This window comes from Rhinatrema bivittatum, chromosome 7, assembly GCF_901001135.1.
Source record: "Rhinatrema bivittatum chromosome 7, aRhiBiv1.1, whole genome shotgun sequence".
In the NCBI taxonomy this organism is placed as follows: Eukaryota; Metazoa; Chordata; class Amphibia; order Gymnophiona; family Rhinatrematidae; genus Rhinatrema; species Rhinatrema bivittatum.
This window is the reverse complement of record NC_042621.1, coordinates 224207152-224227255: the sequence shown is the minus strand read 5'-3', so window position 1 is coordinate 224227255 and position 20104 is coordinate 224207152. Positions and strand designations below refer to the sequence as shown.

The window sequence follows — 20104 nt, the reverse complement described above, 5'->3', positions numbered from 1 at the left end:
CAAAGCAACCTCAGACATCTCATGTGCTGTATTCCCCTCTCCCTGCTTCCTAAGTCACTGAATGCCACAGCGTTTTAAAGACCATAAGCATTTCTAATCTATTTATGGCCTTTTATTAGGACATAAGGTGTGTGATGCATAGGAAAATCTTTTTTTCTGCTGTGTACATATACTCACAACCATAAAAGCTGTGCTGCCAGCTCTTCTGTATATTTGCTTTTGGTGTCCTGCTTCTGTTTTAAACTCAGTCATAAGAAACACAAAAGTAACCCTTTACTCCTTTAGTCCATATAGGCTTCAGGTATATCAAATACGGTCAAATATTTCACTGGATATCTTCATATATCAAAATCTTGAAGGAAAACACATCAGGAGGAGCTAATAAAAGCTGCTGCCAAAATGTTGGGCTACCCTATTTAGTCTCCAGCAATGGTGGCCAACCGGCCGGGAAAAACATAGAGCATGAGGATGATGACTAGGATCTGTTCAAAGCAGAACTGAAAGCAATGGGGCTACAACATTACAAAATAATCTTCTCAATTAGTGGCACCTAAGTATTTTCATTTATTATAGAAGACTTGATCCAAGTCCTTTCACTTCTTTGCATTTCAGTCTCCTACTAAGAGAACTTGTCTATTCATGTTGCTGTCAGCTATCTTACAGTATTGCTTAGCTGTTAAATTCTGGGACATGTTATTGCTTGAACAATGTTTTACCTGTACAATAACAGTCGTATCTGTTCCATAAAATGGAAAAACCTGTTGGAAGCAACAATCCTAGATTATTTGCTCAAAACTGCAGCTTTATTGCATCCTAGCACAGTTTTAACCCCTGCTTCTGTTTGGTTGACTATGCGGAAGTACTTCTTTATATAAAACAGTTTGGCCAATGAGTTAGATATGGCACTGCATTACCACACAAGCTCACATATCATCCAATGAGTTAGATGTAGCATTTGTGGCAGCGTAATGCTAACAGAATACAATGCAGCTCCTGGAGGTAGAACAGCTATTCTAAAACAAGACTCTCTTACTGTGTACTTTCTTTGGTACTCCTGGGCTGTATTATATACTCCTGGGCTGTATATATTCAAAGCAAAGAAAGATGAACCTTGCATGAAATGAGACCAGTTTTGCTCCCTTGGCATAGTACTCATAGTCCTAATCATGTACAATTTCAGTTCTGCTTTGACTATGAGGTACTTTGTTATTTGTAGAGTGAAACTGGGCTGGAGTGGGCCTGTGCCCTGGTGCATGCTAGATGAGCAACTGATGCCAATTTGGCTGCTCCATGTTGATGTAAAATTCCCCTTCTGACAAAGCCCTATTTCCTGTCCTGCTGCCTCCTTCTCAGCACTCGGGAGAGATGGACATGGCAAATGTCAGGATCACAGGTCACAGAAAGCCTACAAAATGAAGATGGCATCAAGTTCTAAGATTACTAAAAATGCAAACACCAATGAGTTGAACTGGAATGAGGGAGAAAAGCAGCACTGATCAAGAAAAGGGGAGACAAAGGCAGTCAACCACAGTTCTAGGAGAAAGAAAAAAAGATGGGAGGGAGGAAAGAGCAAACGAGAGGATAGGAGGGCAGAGGAAAGGGGAAAAGAGAAAAAGTGAAAAGGAGACACTAAAAAAAAAATGAAAGAAAACCAAGAACAGCAAGAGGAGAAAAGAAATAAGCTAAGAAAAATGGGAAGAAAATACTGTCTTCACTTACCACGCCAAACAGAAAACTGGAGGTGGTCTCATGACAGGAACACTTTAGGACTCAGCAATGAAGCCTGCACACTTCTGGGATTTTTGGATTATAAACAGTAGCAGATGCCACCAAAATAAGATCATGAATTTCAATCCACATTCTACTTAGCTGAAAGCATTTTCTTTTTTTTTTTTTTTGGCAAGAAATTACAAAAAAAATCTACCTGTTCCAAACTATACCAGACATGCCTGACCCCCAGCAGGGTATGACTTGTGATATCTCCCAATGGTGTTTTTAAAGAGTTATGTTGCATCAGTGTTTATGTTCCAATAGCATTTGGCTTAGATATCTCACGTGTGGGCTTACAAAGCAGTTCACATGCTCTGAGCATATGTCAGATTGCTATATGCTTTGATATAGGCTCATGTAAATAATATAGTCAACCCTGTGCTGGAGGCATACCTACCCAGTCTGAGTTTCAGGATATCCGTACTGAATATGCACAAAATATATCTGTACATATTAAGTCTCCATCTCTCGTGCATTCATTGTTCATTCTCTGAAAACCAGACTTGTTAGGTATTCCTCCAGGATAGGGTTGAAAAACAACAAACACTTAGCAGAAACAGCAAACAGCCACCCCCCCCCCCCTCCCCTACAAAGTTCTAACTTTCAGCAAAACTCAGGTAAGAAAAAAAATTCTAGAGTTGTGTCTGCCAGCTACTGCATCAAAAGCCAAGTCTCCTGACAGGCACAGCCGGGGCTGTTAGTCAGAGCAGAAGAGCAGCAATGGAGGCGAGAAAGTATCAGTGAGAGCAGGTTCCACCCTGGTGACTGCCCCTCTTCCTCTTTCACACCAATACAAAAAGTCTGCGAACAATCAGTCACAGGGAGTGAAGGACTTTCTCTCACTCTGCCCCCATCTGCGAACTGACAACCGCCCTCAGAAGTCTTCTTGCCTTGGACCAGGACTTGCTGGAGAACAGAGAATGCGAGCTTCTTCTCACTCACGTCCCCCAGAGTCATACTCTCCCTAGAGTTAGCAGTGCAGAAAATTATCAAGATATGCACAAAACACAGGAAGGCCGTTAGAGACCTTTGTTTTAAATAATAATGTTTCATCTCATGCCTCTCTCTCCCTCCCTTTTCTCTCTCTCAAAGGCATCATTACCTTTTATACTTAATTAAAAAGTCTCATTAGTATCCGGCAGGTACTGCCTACGATAAGTCATTTTGAATTTAAAATTGTGTTCCATACACTAAGAAGAATTAATTATCAAATTCTAATATCTTCACCAGTCCAGCAATGTACACTTGGTGTCCATGTAGTCTAGCAATACTACATCACTGGTTTCCAGGGAGACCAATGAGTATGTAATCACCACCATACTGAAGTGATAATGACTTCCTGCTGCTTTCAAACAACATTTGGAATTTGCATTCCTCTGTAGCTAACAAAGTGGCCAGGAGCTATCTCCTTTGAAATTTAATTTCAGGCAGGGAAAGGAACAATTTAATAAACCACTGGCTTACAACAAAATGCTCTGTTTCTCTCAAGAACTGGGAAGGCCAACAAACATGTTTTTAGATCACACCCAGTAAACCCAGCCGCACCAAGTAAACTTATTTGCTCATATTCAGCTCAATACAGTAACATTCATTTGAAGATTTCTCGTCTGTAACGAGCTTGCTGCGCACAATTCGGACGCGTAAGGCAAACCAGCGATACAGTCTCCAGTTTCGTGCGTCCGTAGCGCTTCTTAAAACAGACGTGTAACCCTTCCCCACCCGGCATGTAAATGAACGAATTAGCTATTCCCCTCCGATACCGTAACGCGCGCTCAGGTTATCTCATTAGTAACGCACTGTTTTGCCGCGGCCGTAACGTGTTAGTTTACTGCCTCCCCCTAGTAGGAGTTAGGACTGTGAGTCTAGTAACAAATCCATCGACACCGCTTAAGACATTCAAAAACAATAAAACACAATAAAAAAAAAAAGCGATACAGAGATGATCGAGAAAATGTAATGATGTGGGACACATAAAACCTGTCAGAAAAAAAAATAAAAATTTTTAAATACCTGTCGGAGGGCCGCGTGGGTCCAGGCGGCGGGCGGCGGCGGCGGGAGCCGGGTGGTCGCGTGTTAAATCTAGGGCCGCGGGCGGGTGGGCGCCTGTTCCAGGCGGCAGCGGCGGCGGGGGGACACGCGTTAGTTCGAGACGGTCGGTGGGCAGCGGGTGGTCACGTGTTAAATCTAGGCCGGGTCCGCACAGGCGCGCATTCATTCACTGCCGGTGGGGGCTGCCGGGGCAGCCCCCACCGGCAGTGAATGAATGCTGTGACTGCCTTGAGCGCCGAATCGCAGGGGTCGCACAGGCGCGCATTCATTCAGGCGGAGCCGGCGGCTTTCGCCGCCGGCTCCTCCGCCTGGATGAATGAATGCGCGCCTGTGCGACCCGGCCTAGATTTAACACGCGACCACCCGCCGGCCGTCTCGAACTAACGCGTGTCCACCCGCCCCCGCCGCCTGGAACAGGTGCCCACCCGCCCGCGGCCTAGATTAAACACGGGACCACCCCGCTCCCGCCGCCGCCCGCCAGCCGCCTGGACCCACGCGGCCCTCCGACAGGTATTTTAAAAAAATTTTTTTTTGAACACTCAGGTTTTTACATATTTTGGTATTTTTTTTTTTCACTTCATGGTGCCTGTCATTTCAAATGTCATTTGAAATGACATTTGAAATGACAGGTACCAGCGCACCCTGGTTACTGTATAGGCGCTGTATTAAGCGCCTATACAGTAAAATGGGTTACGCGGGCATAACCCTTCCCTACCGCTTTAAAGCCGCGGCATGCATTTGCATGCGATTAGAGGAGAGTATCGGGGAGTTAGTGAAGAGAACTGTGCGTGCGGGGAGGAAGGGTGCGCCTGACACTGCCGCACTGTTATTACCGCGGCCTTACAGGATCGACCCGATTATAAGCCAAGCAGAGCATAACCAGTGTTTATAGCCCTATCCCCAGCAAGAAGACCAATGAGCACTTTCCAAGGTTTTCTCATTTCTCTGTGATATGCAAGGTACAAGAGACTCACATATAGGAGCAGAATCAATCTAGCTTAACATCCAGCCCTATTTATTCATCAAGAAAAGGTGGAATCAGTCAGTCAATTGGATGATGCAAAGTAGCTCAAATTAGCCCCAAACTACAGACTATGTTCCTGTATGGACTCAATACTTAAAAGTAATGGTAATCAGTTCTTTAAACACAATTTTGTATGTGGCCTTTATAAACAGCAGTCACTTTCAGAATTTAATAGCTACGGTTATTATGCAACAAGTAAGAACATCAGTATATAAGCAGAAGTTGTAAGAGAAAGCCATTTCTGGTTTGATGAAATACAGAGAAGTATGGAAGACACTGAATTTGAAGGTTTGTGGTTCAGCTTGTAAAATATATGTTTTGTGGGTCTGTTGGCTAGTTCCAATTGAAAAATATATTTGTTTTAGTTTTTTTAAAATGAAGAAGTTTGGCCAATAGGGCAAATAAAAACTCCCCTGAGGCAGAACTTATGTTCGAAACTCAGACCTGTGTTCAGAGGGACATATTGTTATAATGCCAAGGAGTCACTTTTTGTCATCAAAATAAGTTCCACTTTTATTTGCATCATAAAATGTTTGACTAAGGTTGACTGATGATTATATAGAAGGTGGTTTGAGAGCCAATGATCTATTCAGCATCCTAATATAGTTGCAAGTGATATTTTTCATGGAAAGATATATGCATATGTAATTGTATCTTTAAGCCAAATGTCATAGAACATTTGATATAAAATGTGAGACTTGCAGAATGTGTGGGCCTCTCTTGCTGGGACAGTCTAAAAAAAAAAAAAAAAAAAGTTTTTTCGCCAACAGAGCAATGATGTCATTACATCTCTTGATGTCTTCGGTCGGCATCTACAGCTGATAGTTATCCGATCATCTGGCGGCGTTTTCAGCTAATATTTAAATCCCTCCTTTGAAGGAGGTCTCTGTTCTGGATAAAGAAGTTTAGAGACACCAGTCCTGAGAAAACTGACGGTCTTATCGACCTAAAGCTAAGTACAACTGTATTCAATATGCGTTGCTGTAAATATACTGATACGAACGTTGATTTGGTTTCTTGTAGTGCTTGGAAGCGGAAGTCAATCAGAACTGTTTGCAAAAAACATTTAACTTTATCATACTCACTATGGCTCCTGAGGAAGCATTTATTGATGCGAAACTTCGGCTGTTGTCGGGCTCATTTTGAGTATTTTTGAGTCACACACCAACAGTTTATTCAACAAGTGTAATCATATTGGAATTCATTTTTGAACAATTTGAAAATAAGTACAACATGAAACCGCAAATGATTGAATAGACCAGAAGCCCTTGTTGAATACAAGGGACTTCGTCTGGCTTGCTGATGCGGCTTCAGCTATAAAGCAAATGTTGCTTACCTGTAACAAGTGTTCTCACAGGACAGCAGGATGTTAGTCCTCACATATGGGTGACATCACAGGATGGAACCCAATCATGGAAAACTTCTGTCAAAGTTTCCAGAACTTTGACTGGCCCCTACTGGGCATGCGAAGCATGGCAGTAACCCTGCAGCCAGCAGGGGTCTCCCTTCAGTCTTGTTAAAAAGCTACAGGTAATGCCAAAAACAAAATAAGAAAACGTTATGAACCCAACACCGCGGGGTGGCGGACGAGTTTCATGAGGACTAACATCCTGCTGTCCTGTGAGAACACCTGTTACAGGTAAGCAACATTTGCTTTCTCACAGGACAAGCAGGATGGTAGTCCTCACTTATGGGTGAGTACCGAGCTGAGGATGTCCGACCATGCACCAAATGTACCCAAAGACGTGCCACATGCACAACAACTGGGGTGGAATTTGGTAGAGGGCATCCTGAACCCCACTGGGCAGGCAGAAGGGTGTTGGTACATTACATTGTAAATAGGTTGTGCAAGACAGACTGGCCGAAGATGGAATCTTGTCTTCCGGCTTTCTTCAAGCAATAGTGGGCTGTAAAGGTATGGAGAGAACTCCAGGTGGCAGTAATGCAAATGTCAGGAAGCGGCATCGATCGGAGGCGTGCTACTGAAGTCGCCTTGGCCCTAACAGAGTGTGCCTTAACACGGTCTTGAAGTGGAATGCCTGCTTGCTGATAGCAAAAGGATATGCAGTCCGCTAACCAGGAGGAGAGAGTCTGTTTACCCACAGGCTGCCCCAGTTTGGTGGAATTGAAAGAGACAAATAATTGAGTGCTTTTCCTGTGGGCAGCTGTGGTCTAGGTAGAACGCTAGAGCCCGTTTACAGTCAAAGATATGCAAAGCCTGCTCTACTGGATTGGAATGGGGCCTGGGAAAAAAAGATAGGTAGTATGATGGATTGATTTAGATGAAAATCCGAAACTACCTTAGGTAAGAATTTAGGGTGAGTGCGGAGTACTGCCCGGTCCTGCAGAAGTTTAGTGTAAGGCGGATAGGTAACTAGAGCCTGTAATTCACTAACTCTGCGAGCCGAAGTGATTACCAGAAGGAAAATCACTTTCCATGTGAGATAGCGAAGAACACAGGAGTGAAGAGGCTCGAATGGTGGTTTCATGAGCCGATCCAAAACCAGGTTGAGGTCCCAAGAAGGGGCCGGAGGACGCAGAGGCGGCTTGAGGTGAAGCAAGCCTTTCAGAAAACATGTTACAAGGGGATGTACTGATATAGGAACATCCCCGACACCCTTATGGAAGGCGGCTACCGCACTGACATGCATTCTGGTGGAAGAAGTTTTTAGACCTGACTCTGACAAGTGCCAGATAGTCCAGAAACTTCGTGATTGGACAGGTAAAGGGGTCAAGGGATTGAGAAGAGCACCATGACGTAAACCTGTTCCATTTGTAAGAATACGATTTTCTCGTGGAAGGATTCCGTGAAGCAATCAAGATACGGGAAACTGGTTCAGAAAGGTTAAGTGGCTGATGGATTAACCTTTCAACATCCTTGCCATCAGGGACAAGGCTTGAAGATTGGGGTGGCACAGGCACCAGGTGTTTTGAGTGATCAGAAGCGGGCCCTTTCCTAAAGGAATGTGCCTGCGGATGGAGAGATCCTGAAGTATTGGAAACCACACTTGGCGTGGCCAGTGAGGTGCTATCAGGATCATGGTTCCCTTTTCCAGACGTAACTTCACAAGAGTCTTCGAGAGAAGATGAAGTGGAGGGAAAGCAGAGAGCAGACCAGTTGTCCACGAGAGGGAGAATGCGTCTCTGGGCTGAGAGTGTTTACTGCGAATGAGAGAGCAGGGGTTCTCTACTTTGCGGTTTTGAAGAGACGCAAAGAGGTCTATTTGAGGATAACCCCATTGTTGGAAGATGGAGTTCGCTACCGAGGGGTTGAGAGACCACTCGTGCGGTTGAAAGGTGCGACTCAGCTTGTCTGCCAACACATTGTCCACTCTCAGCAAGTAGGTGGCCCTGAGGTACATCGAGTGGGAGAGGGCTTCCGCCCAAATCTGTGCAGCTTCCTGATACAGAAGGTAGGAGCCCATCCCTCCCTGCTTGATGTACCACATAGCTACCTTGTTATCCGTCTGGATCAGGATGACTTGATTGGAGAGGCGATCCTGAAAGACCCTGAGAGCATATCTGATTTCTCGAAGCTCCAGGAAATTTATTTAGTGTTTGGCTTCCTCTGGAGACCAAGATCCTTGTGTCTGCAGATCTGCCATGTGGGCTTCCCATCCGAGGTTGGAAGCATAGATGGTAAGCATTATTTGAGGGTCTGGAGCCTGAAAGGGCAAGCCTTGGAGGAGATTGATCTGATTTGTCCACCAGGCAAGAGACTGACGGAATGAGTCAGTTACATGGACAATGGTCGACAGGGGCTGAATGCTTTGAGTCCATTGTGACCTTAGAGTCCACTGCATGACTCTCATGGCCAAGCGGGCCATTGGTGTGACCTGGACTGAGGATGCCATGTGTCCCAGGAGGATGAGAAAGTGGCGTGCAGTCATGGAGTGCAGAGACTGCAGCTGGTGTGCGAGAGACACGAGAGTGAGAGCTCACTGTTGAGGGAGAAAGGCCTTTGCCTGTAAGGTGTCCAAGTCTGCCCCAATGAACGATGAGGTTTGAAATGGGACTAAGTAGGATTTGTCGTAGTTGACAAGAAATCCTAGTGAAATTAGAGTGGGCAAGGACGACAGGGCAGCTTGCTGAGTGGGGGCCCTGATTAACCAATCATCTAGATAGGGGTAGATGTGAACACCTTGGGTTCTGAGGAAGGCTACAACCACTATGAGACATTTTGTTAAGACTTCTGGTGCAGACACGAGGCCGAAAGGAAGTACCTCAGGTATTTGTGATGAGATGAGGTTATCACAATATGCATGTATGCGTCCTGGAGGTCGAGAGAGCAGAGCCAGTCTCCTCTTTGCAGAAGAGGAAGAAGTGAGCCCAAGGTTACCATCTTGAACTTCTCTCGCTGGAAGTACTTGTTGAGGACACGTAGGTCCAGAATTGGTCAAATGTCTCCCGATTTTTTGGGGGATTAGAAAGTACCGGGAATAGAACCCTAGTCCGTACTGAGAGCAGGGTACTGGTTCTATTGCCTTGAACTGGAGGAGGAGGGAGATCTCCTGTTCCAGAAGGATGGAGTGATCGGAAGTTCTCCACGTCGGTAGAGGTGGGGAGTCCAGTAGAATGAAGAGCAAGTTCAGTTGATAACCCTGAGTGATGATTGCCAGGACCCACTGGTCTGAGGTGATTGAGTACCACCTGTTGTTGAAATGGCACAAATTGACCTCCCATAGGTATGTGAGGCAATGGAATCTGGCTGCTGCTCTCTATGCAGAAGTCAAAAACCGGAAGCAGGACCTGGTTGAGGAGCTGCTTGCTGTTTTTGTTCACATATCTGACGAGACTGGGCTTTATGAAACGGTCTCGTAGAACGAGTTCTAGCTGGTGGCGGTTAGGATTTCTTCGGGCGGAAGAACAACTTCTTAAGAGTTCTTCTGGAATAACTGTTTCGAGGAGTATTCAGAAGGCATCAAAGAGAGCTATCTTAGGGTCTCATGATGGTCCTTGAGTTCCGCCACTGTCCGTTGAATCTGTTCACCAAACAGATTATCTACTACACAGGGCAGGTTGGATAACCCATCTTGTACCTCAGGGCGAAGGTCAGAAGACTTGAGTCAGGCCCATCTTCTTGCCAAAATAGCCGTAGCAGATACCCTAGTAGCAGGTCAAAGATATCATAAGATGATCTGATCTCATGCTTGCCTGCCTCAAAACCCTTATTTACTAGGGTTTGGAGCTGATCTTGAAATTGCTGAGGCAGGGAGTCTGTCAAGCCTTATATCTGCTTAAAGATGACCCTATTATATTGGGTCATATAGAGCTGATAAACGGCAATTCGGGAGATGAGCATTGATCTCGGGAAGACACGGCGACCAATGACATCTAGAAACTTCTGTTCCTTGCCAGGGGGAAAAGAAGTATGAGGTTTTGATCTCCTTGCTCTTTTCTGTGCAGATTCTACCACTACAGATTGGTGATCCAGTTGAGGTTTCTGAAAACCTGGAGCTGACGGCACCAAATAGGTAGTGTCAGATTTCCTGTGGACTGGAGCAATGGAGCCAGGATGTTCCCAGTTCTTTTTGAGGAGATCCAGAAGAACCTATTGGATAGGGATGGGGCTTATTTCCTTGGGAACATCCAGGAATTGTAGCAACTCCATCATTTGATGCCTATTGTCCTGTTCAGTCTGTAATTGGAAGGGAACCAATTCAGACATCTCCTTCACAAAATTTATAAAGGAAAGGTCCTCTGGAAGAAAACGTTTTCTACTTTCAGAGGGTGAAGGTGGTGAAGGCAAATCATCTGTGTCTGGCGAGGAATCATCAGTTCAGGTATTATAGGGATCAGCACCTGCCTCTCTAGGAATAATTGGAGGCACCGATAAAGGCATAGAGGGCATCGATGGATGGCTCAGTGACGCCGAGGGGCGTATCAGTACCGATGGTTGGACCGGTGGCAATGGACATATTGGCATCGATGGCTGAGGCAGAACTCCTGATGGAGGGATGCAGAACGGTGTTTCTCCTCCCGATGACAGAATAAGCAGGGTGGGCACCGGAGCCATCGGTGACTCGGGGTCCATCGGTGGAAAAGCGGCAATGAGCGCTTCCATCCTGGACAGCAGCGGTGCCAACGCTGCCGGAATCGGGTCGGTGGTCGGTTCCACAATCGGTACTGGTGTCTGTGCCGGAGGAACCTGGAGTCGTTGCATCGCCTTGTCGATGGCATCCTGAACCATCCGGTCCAGTTCTTCTCGGAGACCTGGAGCAAGCAGCCCCGGCTCCGGAACAGAAGAAGGAGGCAGAGGCATAGCCGGAGGGACCACCGTTAAAGGCGGAGTCGCAGCTCCCGATACCCTTTCGGGTCAGGGTTGCCTCGGTGACCCGGTCGCCGAACAGGTCGGTGCCTTTTCTGGACGGGGTTTCTTCGACAGCGGCTCGGACGATGGCGAGGTCGATGATTTCGCTCCCTCAATGGTCCAAGACTTTCAATGGCGATGGCGATGGTGATGTTTCTCTCTATGATCCCCTCGGTCCTGAGGGGGATTAGAGAGTTTGAGGGCCGAGATGTCATCGATGCCGGACAGTCACCGGCCGGTGGTTGATACTGGCGCGAAGTTGACGGTGCCGGTTCTGACATTAATTCAATGGACGGAGTCGGGGTTTGAGCGTGGAAGAGAAGTTCCATCTTCTCCATTCTGGCCTTGTGACCTTTTGGTGTCATTAGGGCACATTTGGTGCAGGTCAGGACATCGTGCTCACTTTCGAGCCACATTACACAGACTTTGTGGGGGTCTGTGATGGACATGGTGCAATTACAGTCCGGGCACCAACGGAACCCCGACACCATGGCCATGAAAAAATTTGAGCCGCGGTATGGTCGACAGCCAGTAGGCCGCGAGGGCCAAACTCGACGGTAATCGACGGAAAATGGGTAAAAAACTTACCGGAGTTCTGCGGCTTGGAAAAGTTAAAGGAGGGAACCCTGTGGGATAAATTTATTTCTATTAATTCCATGAAGAAAATTCCTGTCAGGAATCTCTGCAGAGCTCCTTAACCGCGAGGCCATTGCTGCGCAGAAAAAAGAAGACTGAAGGGGGACCCCTGCTGGCTGCAGGGTTAGTGCCATGCTGGGCATGCCCAGTAGGGGCCAGTCAAAGTTCTGGAAACTTTGACAGAAGTGTTCCGTGATTGGGCTCCATCCTGTGATGTCACCCATATGTGAGGACTACCATCCTGCTTGCCCTGTGAGAACACAATTATATAAAACATTTTTGAGACATGTTTCTATTGTAAAAGTTTTGAGAGAAACAGCGGTAATACTTTTTCCTTTTGAGTAACGTTTTCCTTTTTGTTTGCAGTATGGGACAGTCTTTTGCCAGCTTTTGCATGTTTACTGTGTATTTTGATCCCTGCTGCAGAAACCAGTGGATGCAACACATTTTTACAGAGAAAGAGTAAAAATACTCTTATACTCTACTCCTAGGCAAGAGACCTAGCTTTGTTTGGCTGAACCCCTAGAAGGAATCATTGGGACAAAACCTAAAAGAATAGACTATCTTTAAAGATTCATTTACCTCAGTCTCACAATTGAATAAGTGATTGAATTTGGTCAGAAATAAATTCCTATGCTGAGGAATTTGTTCTTTTGCTAAAGCAAGGGTAGAAAACTCCAGTCCTCAAAACCCACTAACCAACTGGATTTTCAAGATATCACTCATTAATAAACATGAAAAAAAATATACATATATTTGAGAAGACTGTGTTTATGTGAGTCTCTCATGCATATTCTGAAAACCTGAACAGAGGAGCTCATCCCTGTGCTAAAGTGTCTTGTTTTGGTACTGACTGTGAAATCCTTTAATGTAGAAGCCTATAGAAATACTTGAATACCTCCATTTTATGTTTAATAACATTTGGTATTATTGGAAACACAAATTCTAAGTGCGGGCTGAATCCTTTTCTAGGGTTTGGGTTCACCTCAGGTGGAAGATAGCCAGTCAGAGGAAGTCGTTCAAGCCACTGAGATACACCTCTAAAGCTTGGTCCACTACACCAGTGTTTCCCAAGCCTCTCCTGGGGGCACACCTAGCCAGTCAAGTTTTTAGGATTACCATGATTAATATGTACAAGAGAGATTTGTATACATTAGGTCTTCAATCTATGCAAATTTATATATGCATATTCATTACAAATATCCTGACAGCAGACCGATTAGGTGTGCCTCCAGAAGAGGGTTGGGAAACTGCACTACAACATAAGAAGTTGCCATGCTGGGTCAGACCAAGTGTCCATCAAGCCCAGCATCCTGTTTCCAACAGAGGCCAAAACCAGGCCACAAGAACCTGACAATTACCCAAACACTAAGAAGAACCCATGCTACTGATGCAATTAATAGCAGTGGCTATTCCCCAAGTATAATTGATTAATAGCCATTAATGGACTTCTCCTCCAAGAAATTATCCAAACCTTTTTTGAACCCAGCTACACTAATTGCACTAACCACATCCTCTGGCAACAAATTCCAGAGCTTTACTGTGCGTTGAGTGAAAAAGAATTTTCTCAGATTAGTCTTAAATGTGCTACTTGCTAACTTCATGGAATGCCCCCTAGTCCTTCTATTATTCGAAAGTGTAAATAACCGAGTCACATCTACTCGTTCAAGACCTCTCATGATCTTAAAGACCTCTATCATATCCCCCTCAGCCGTCTCTTCTCCAAGCTGAACAGCCCTAACCTCTTCAGCCTTTCCTCACAGGGGAGTTGTTCCATCCCCTTTATCATTTTGGTTGCCCATCTGCTCAACCATTGTTTTGAAAACACAGGCCAGTGCAACGACACAAAACCTTCAGTGCCCACATTTTATTCTATGTACCACTAATAGGTGTTGCATGTTCTTTTTTTTTCAGTTTTAGGAACTGAATTAAATTTATTTGAATTGTGTTTTGATATTGTTTTTCTGACATATTGCAATTTACTTTATTCTTCTCATGTTCTGTAAACCACTTTGGGTTGGACTATGTCTAAGGAATGCCATATACAAACATTAACATAGCAATAGACGAGATAAAATACACTAATTTTCCACATAATTTTCCTTTAGCACAAAATAGGAGAACATTCATGAAAAGGGCAGGATGCCTTTCTAATCTAATCTGAGGTTTATATATTTACTAATGCACCTGAATGTAACTCACCTTGAGCTACCAATGAAAAGGCATGAACTAAATCCACAATACATAAAACAAAAACAGAAGCAAACTCAGGGGCTGAAGCAATAAAAATGCACCCAGCCTAGTGTTCAGGTTTATGCATGGTTGGATGCGCTAGACTAGCACCCGATGCAATAAGGAAATTAGTGTGTCCAAAATGTGCGGCCAAACACCTAGCCAATAGCCTACTCTACATGGGATTTACATGTGAAAAGTGCTATTAACTATTCCCCACCCCACCCCCAATGCAGAAAATCACCGGGCGCCCAACGCACACTTTTTAATGCAGCAAATTTAACGCCAGCTCCAGGGCTGGAGTTAAGTCAATCTGCGAATCAAGGGCTCAAGGGAAATATAAAAAATACCAACCTCTGTGATACTTCCTAATAGTATTGTTGCAATACTTAAAATCTACTGCTTGCTGTGTTTAAGAATAAAGGTATAATGTAACGGCTTGATGGAAAAAAAAAAAAAATTCTGGACACAAAATAGACACGCTCCAGGCCGATTTCGCCCCTTACCACTGTGTGTGTATATCGGGCGAAATCAACCTGAAGTGGGATAAACCAGTCACTTGTATAGAATGCCTGCTGCAATTGTGGGTGCCCGATGCATTTGAGCGCTAAACATGCACAATTCTGCCTTAGCTCATCCTTTTTAACACAACAGCTCCTTTAAATATTGCATCGGGTTCCCAGAGGATGTGGCTGTGCTCAATTTAGGAAAATGGGCATCAACGTAGATCTGCTTGTACCACAGGCTAAGACAAGAACAGTTTGCTGAGCATTTCATCACATATTAAACCAAAAGTAGCATCATAAATTAAAAACCGTAGGGAAACATACTTGTCTTTGCCAATTGTTTCAAAATCTTTTACGACAACTTCCAATGATGATGCATAATCCAAGGGTGCCCCTTTCAAATCAAATTCAAGCACCTAGGCATGGGAACAAATATCTGTTAAGGACAAACAAGTAGCAATATAAATAAGCAGTAGTCCATTTACAATCCGTCCAGTACAAACAGGTAAGAGGGTGGCATTTAATTCAATGAGGTAAGGCAGATAGACAGCTGGAATTTTAAATGTCCTGAGGAACACACTGTAATTAATTCCCTCTAGAGGCAAACAGTGACTACAGCTGAAGAAATAACAGAGCTTTTACCAGTGGGAGGATCTCCTTTTGGCCAACAGGAAGAATTGAGGCCTCTAGACTAGAAAGTAACTGATTCTGGTCCAAGTTAAGACACTGCCTTACAACAGGATTGTAATCGCATATCATCGTGGCTGTCCCCCGATTTGGGTTTCCGATTGGGCTACTTTAGCCAAGACTAGTTTTATCTCGCTATGCAATTGCTTTATAAAAGTTGCCCCCATCTGAAGGCAGAGATATAATCATTTGTTAATTATACCCTGTCATTTTGACTTCTCAGTAGGTTATGACTGCATTCCACAAGTCAATCAATGAAATGTGGAGCCATTTTTCACTTTCTGTTAATTATGTGAGCATTACACAGGTCCCAAGCTTCCTTATATTTAGGGAACCACAACATTCAATGATTATAAGTGGTTGGTCTATCTAGATATAGATATATCTATATCATAAACATAAAAACATAACAAATTGCCATGCTGGGTCAGACCAAGGGTCCATCAAGCCCAGTATCCTGTTTCCAACAGTGGCCAATCCAGGCCACAAGAACCTGGCAATTACCCAAACACTAAGAAGATCCCATGCTACTGATGCAATCAATAGCAGTGGCTATTCCCTAAGTAAATTTAATTAATAGCCGTTAATGGACTTCTCCTCCAAGAACTTATCCAAACCTTTTTTGAACCCAGCTACACTAACTGCACTAACCACATCATTTGGTAACAAATTCCAGAGCTTTACTGTGCGTTGAGTGAAAAAGAATTTTCTACGATTAGTCTTAAATGTGCTACTTGCTGACTTCATGGAATGCCCCCTAGTCCTGCTATTATTCAGAAGTGTAAATAACTGATATCTATAGATATATTTCATTTTCAGTTTAATTCATGCCTTTCTATAGAAAATTACTCAATGCATGTTACAACATGGAAAGAGACACAAATACATACAAAAACTTTAATAAAAACTAAAGTATAAGATAATCAAAATATACAATAACTAATACTTCCCCAAATAACCTCTCATTCTGCTATAATCAATTATAATTTTCTTATTACAGTTGGCGGCTGAAAACACAGACTTGCATTGCATTCAAATTTCTAGCTATGCTAAATGAAAAATGCATCAGCCCAACACACACTAGATTTCAGTTTGACTAACACGACTAAGTTAACGATGAAAAGCATTTGCAAACATCTTTGGGCCCTGTTCTTGAGTCAAATATTTTACTCCCGTGTTGAGTTTTTGACAAAACTTTTTATATAAACAGGATCCAGTGTCAGGAACTATTGTTTAATAAAAAGATTTTAAAATTTAGTTAACCAATGGGAAGGTTCTAAGCTTTGGCACAAGAATATTGTAGTGAAAAAAGAAAGTGTGGATATGCTGTATTAGAATGTCATATTTTTCACAAACACCCCTGTTTACAAAATACTAGAGATGTGAATCGTGTCCTCGATCGTCTTAACGATCGATTTCGGCTGGGAGGGGGAGGGAATCGTATTGTTGCCGTTTGGGTGTGCAAAGTATCGTGAAAATCGTTAAAATCGTGAGCCGGCACACTAAAACCCCCTAAAACCCACCCCCGACCCTTTAAATTAAATCCCCCACCCTCCCGAACCCCCCCCCCCAAATGCTTTAAATTACCTGGGGATCCAGCAGCGGTCCGGAACGGCGGCGGTCTTATTTCTTGCTCTACTTAATTTTTTCACTAATATATTTCATTAGCTTAGCTCCAGCTGAGTTTGCCCAAAGGTGGCTAACTGCACTGTTTGTGTAAGACAGGTTTATCCAACTCCCGTGTCCCGCTTCTCTTAAGGAAATCAAAGCTGCATCTGTGCTTTAAATTACCTGGGGATCCAGCGACGGTCCGGAACGGCGGCGGTCCAGAACAGCCTCCTGCAATTGAATCGTGTTGTCTTCAGCCGGCGCCATTTTCCAAAATGGCGGCGGCCATAGACCAACACGATTCGACTGCAGGAGGTCATTCCGGACCCCCGCTGGACTTTTGGCAAGTCTTGTGGGGGTCAGGAGGCCCCCCCAAGCTGGCCAAAAGTTCCTGGGGGTCCAGCGGGGGTCCGGGAGCGATTTCCTGCCGCGAATCGTTTTCTGTACGGAAAATGGCGCCGGCAGGAGATCGACAGCAGGAGGTCGTTCAGCCGGGGTCCGGACCCCACGCTGAACGACCTCCTGCAGTCGATCTCCTGCCGGCGCCATTTTCCGTACAGAAAACGATTCGCGGCAGGAAATCGCTCCCGGACCCCCGCTGGACCCTCAGGAACTTTTGGCCAGCTTGGGGGGGCCTCCTGACCCCCACAAGACTTGCCAAAAGTCCAGAGGGGGTCCGGAATGACCTCCTGCAGTCGAATCGTGTTGGTCTATGGCCGCCGCCATTTTGCGCCGCCATTTTGGAAAATGGCGCCGGCTGAAGACAACACGATTCAATTGCAGGAGGCTGTTCTGGACCGCCGCCGTTCCGGACCGTCGCTGGATCCCCGGGTAATTTAAAGCACAGATGCAGCTTTGATTTCCTTAAGAGAAGCGGGACACGGGAGTTGGATAAACCTGTCTTACACAAACAGTGCAGTTAGCCACCTTTGGGCAAACTCAGCTGGAGCTAAGCTAATGAAATATATTAGGGAAAAAATTAAGTAGAGCAAGAAATAAGACCGCCGCCGTTCCGGACCGCCGCTGGATCCCCAGGTAATTTAAAGCATTTGGGGGGGGGGGGTTCGGGAGGGTGGGGGGATTTAATTTAAAGGGTCGGGGGTGGGTTTTAGGGTTAGTGTGCCGGTTTTCCTGCCCTCCCCCTTCCCCCGATTTACGATTTTTTGACGATAAATTGGGGGAATTGGTATTGTATCGTGGCCCTAACGATTTTTGACGATTTAAAATATATCGGACGATATTTTAAATAGTCAAAAAACGATTCACATCCCTACAAAATACAGACCCAGGCCTGCAAACATTTTTGCAACAGCCATGATGAAAGCCCATATAGCAAGCTATATGCCAACCTTATGGGCCATCACCTTGGGTTCTCTTACTCTATTGGTTAGATATTTATGAATATCTACAGCAATTATACAATAAACTTGGAATCTTAGCATCCAACATCATTAAGCTCCTAGATTTTCCCATTTAAAGTGGTGACTTGCGGTCTCCCAGTGGTCAGACTAAAGGAGGCAAGAGAGCACTACCAGCAGGCTCTACCTTCTAGTGAAATTTTATATGGATATCCAGCCTGCAATTAGTCACAGGCTCAGATTTTCCCATTTAAAATGGTGACTTGCAGTGTGCAGCCAAAACGCCCCTAGGAATAATTCAGGGTCCTTGCAACTAGGCAGATCCACCACTACTCTTGAAGAGGCCTCTGTCTCTAAGCCTTGAAGTCCAAACTCCACCACAACTGGGACTAGAGAGGTTTTCAGAGGGGAAAGCACTTAGACCGAAGTGTCCTAAAACCTCCTTCAGGTGATGGAATCATTGACACAGAATCCTCCCATCAGATGAATTGAATGCTTCAGAAACGGTTGCTCTACTTGATTCTAAGATCCTCTATTACCTCTGCTCTGAAAAAATACCTCTAATAACTCTCAAGACTTTATGAACGGCAATAATGGGATTTGAGAGTTCTCTACTTTTAAGATTGATCAGACATTATTAGTTATGAGTAATTTCTCGACCCAATTAGCCTCTTGCTCACAAATGATCAATGATCATAAAGGAGACAATATCTTATTTGGAGGAGTAAGTTGAAGGGTTGCAGAACTGTGATTTTGCCTTTATTAAAGATAAAGCAGCTCTATATCAAAGGATTGAAAACTTTGAGAATCATTCCATGAGCCTCAGTTTACGTTTTTTAACCTTTCCTAAATCTTCACCGATAGTGCCCCACTTGTATTGCTTAAGAAGTTATGTTTGGAGGTATTGCAAATATGCTGAATCTGTTCCTTCTATATCCAGTGTGCTCAGTTTTCCTACTTTTGGCCAGGTGAAATCAGAGCAAGTTTAGACTTGACTGGTTATATCTTAAGACTCCAAAACTGATGTCTCCTCTAGAGCTACTTTATTGGTGACTTATGCTTTAGAGCCAGATAAGGTTAGACATGTCAAATGTTCTTTCAAAGGAAAGTTATACAATATATGGGTCAAAAAATAGCTCTATCCTGATGTAGCTAGGGTAACACAGTTGAGGAGGAACGTTTTCTTGACATTGAAACAAAGGTGCCTTAGACTCTACCTTTGTGTTGAAGTTCCCTTGCACATACTAATTAAAATTGTGGAGTAATAGATTTATATTTTTTTTGACTCTATACAATTGGAAAGCTTTTTGAAAATAGGATTCTCCCCTCTGTTTCTACTCATTAGTCGATAGGGTTATGATACTGTCAATTGTAGTAATTCATCTTGGAAATTTTTGTTTGTTTTTTATTACTTTCTTCTGGGTCTTCCCCAATTGAGATCTAATATATTGGTTTTTTTGTTCATTTATGTTATTAATTTCTCTTTTGTTGTAATGATGTGAATGTCAAATATCAAGTGTTCCTGATTTATGGAAAATTAACAAGACAATTAAAAGATAAACCTAGAATCAAGAAAACAAAATCACCTCATTCCACACAGGGTTCAGTTCATTGTCTATCTTCTTTGTTTTCTTCTTTTCACCTGCAATAAAAAAAACACCACTATTACTTCCTAGTTAATGTAATATTTCAACAATGGAGTAGTCTTTTACTTTCTTCCTGGGAAGTTTTTATTATATGTTAAAGCTCATGACTTTTATGACTGTGGTTAATGTAAGTCAACATACAATTTTCAGCCTTTAAACTTAGCAAACTTCATAAAATCTACAAAGCGTAAGGCGAGCTTTCTGCTTGGCATGCTGTAAAATTGCAAAGCCGTAACTTTTCCTTTTCATCTCCCCACGTAGTTTACTGTGACACTAAA

General features: G+C 44.0%; 1 protein-coding gene across 1 annotated transcript in view; it reads right to left on the bottom strand.

The window, feature by feature from the left end:
- The window catches only part of MYOF (myoferlin), a 386224-nt gene that overhangs the window by 322095 nt on the left and 44025 nt on the right, over nucleotides 1-20104 (bottom strand). The window contains 2 exon segments of the mRNA XM_029609901.1: nucleotides 14852-14943; nucleotides 19767-19822. Coding sequence (XP_029465761.1) covers nucleotides 14852-14943; nucleotides 19767-19822 — 148 coding nt within the window.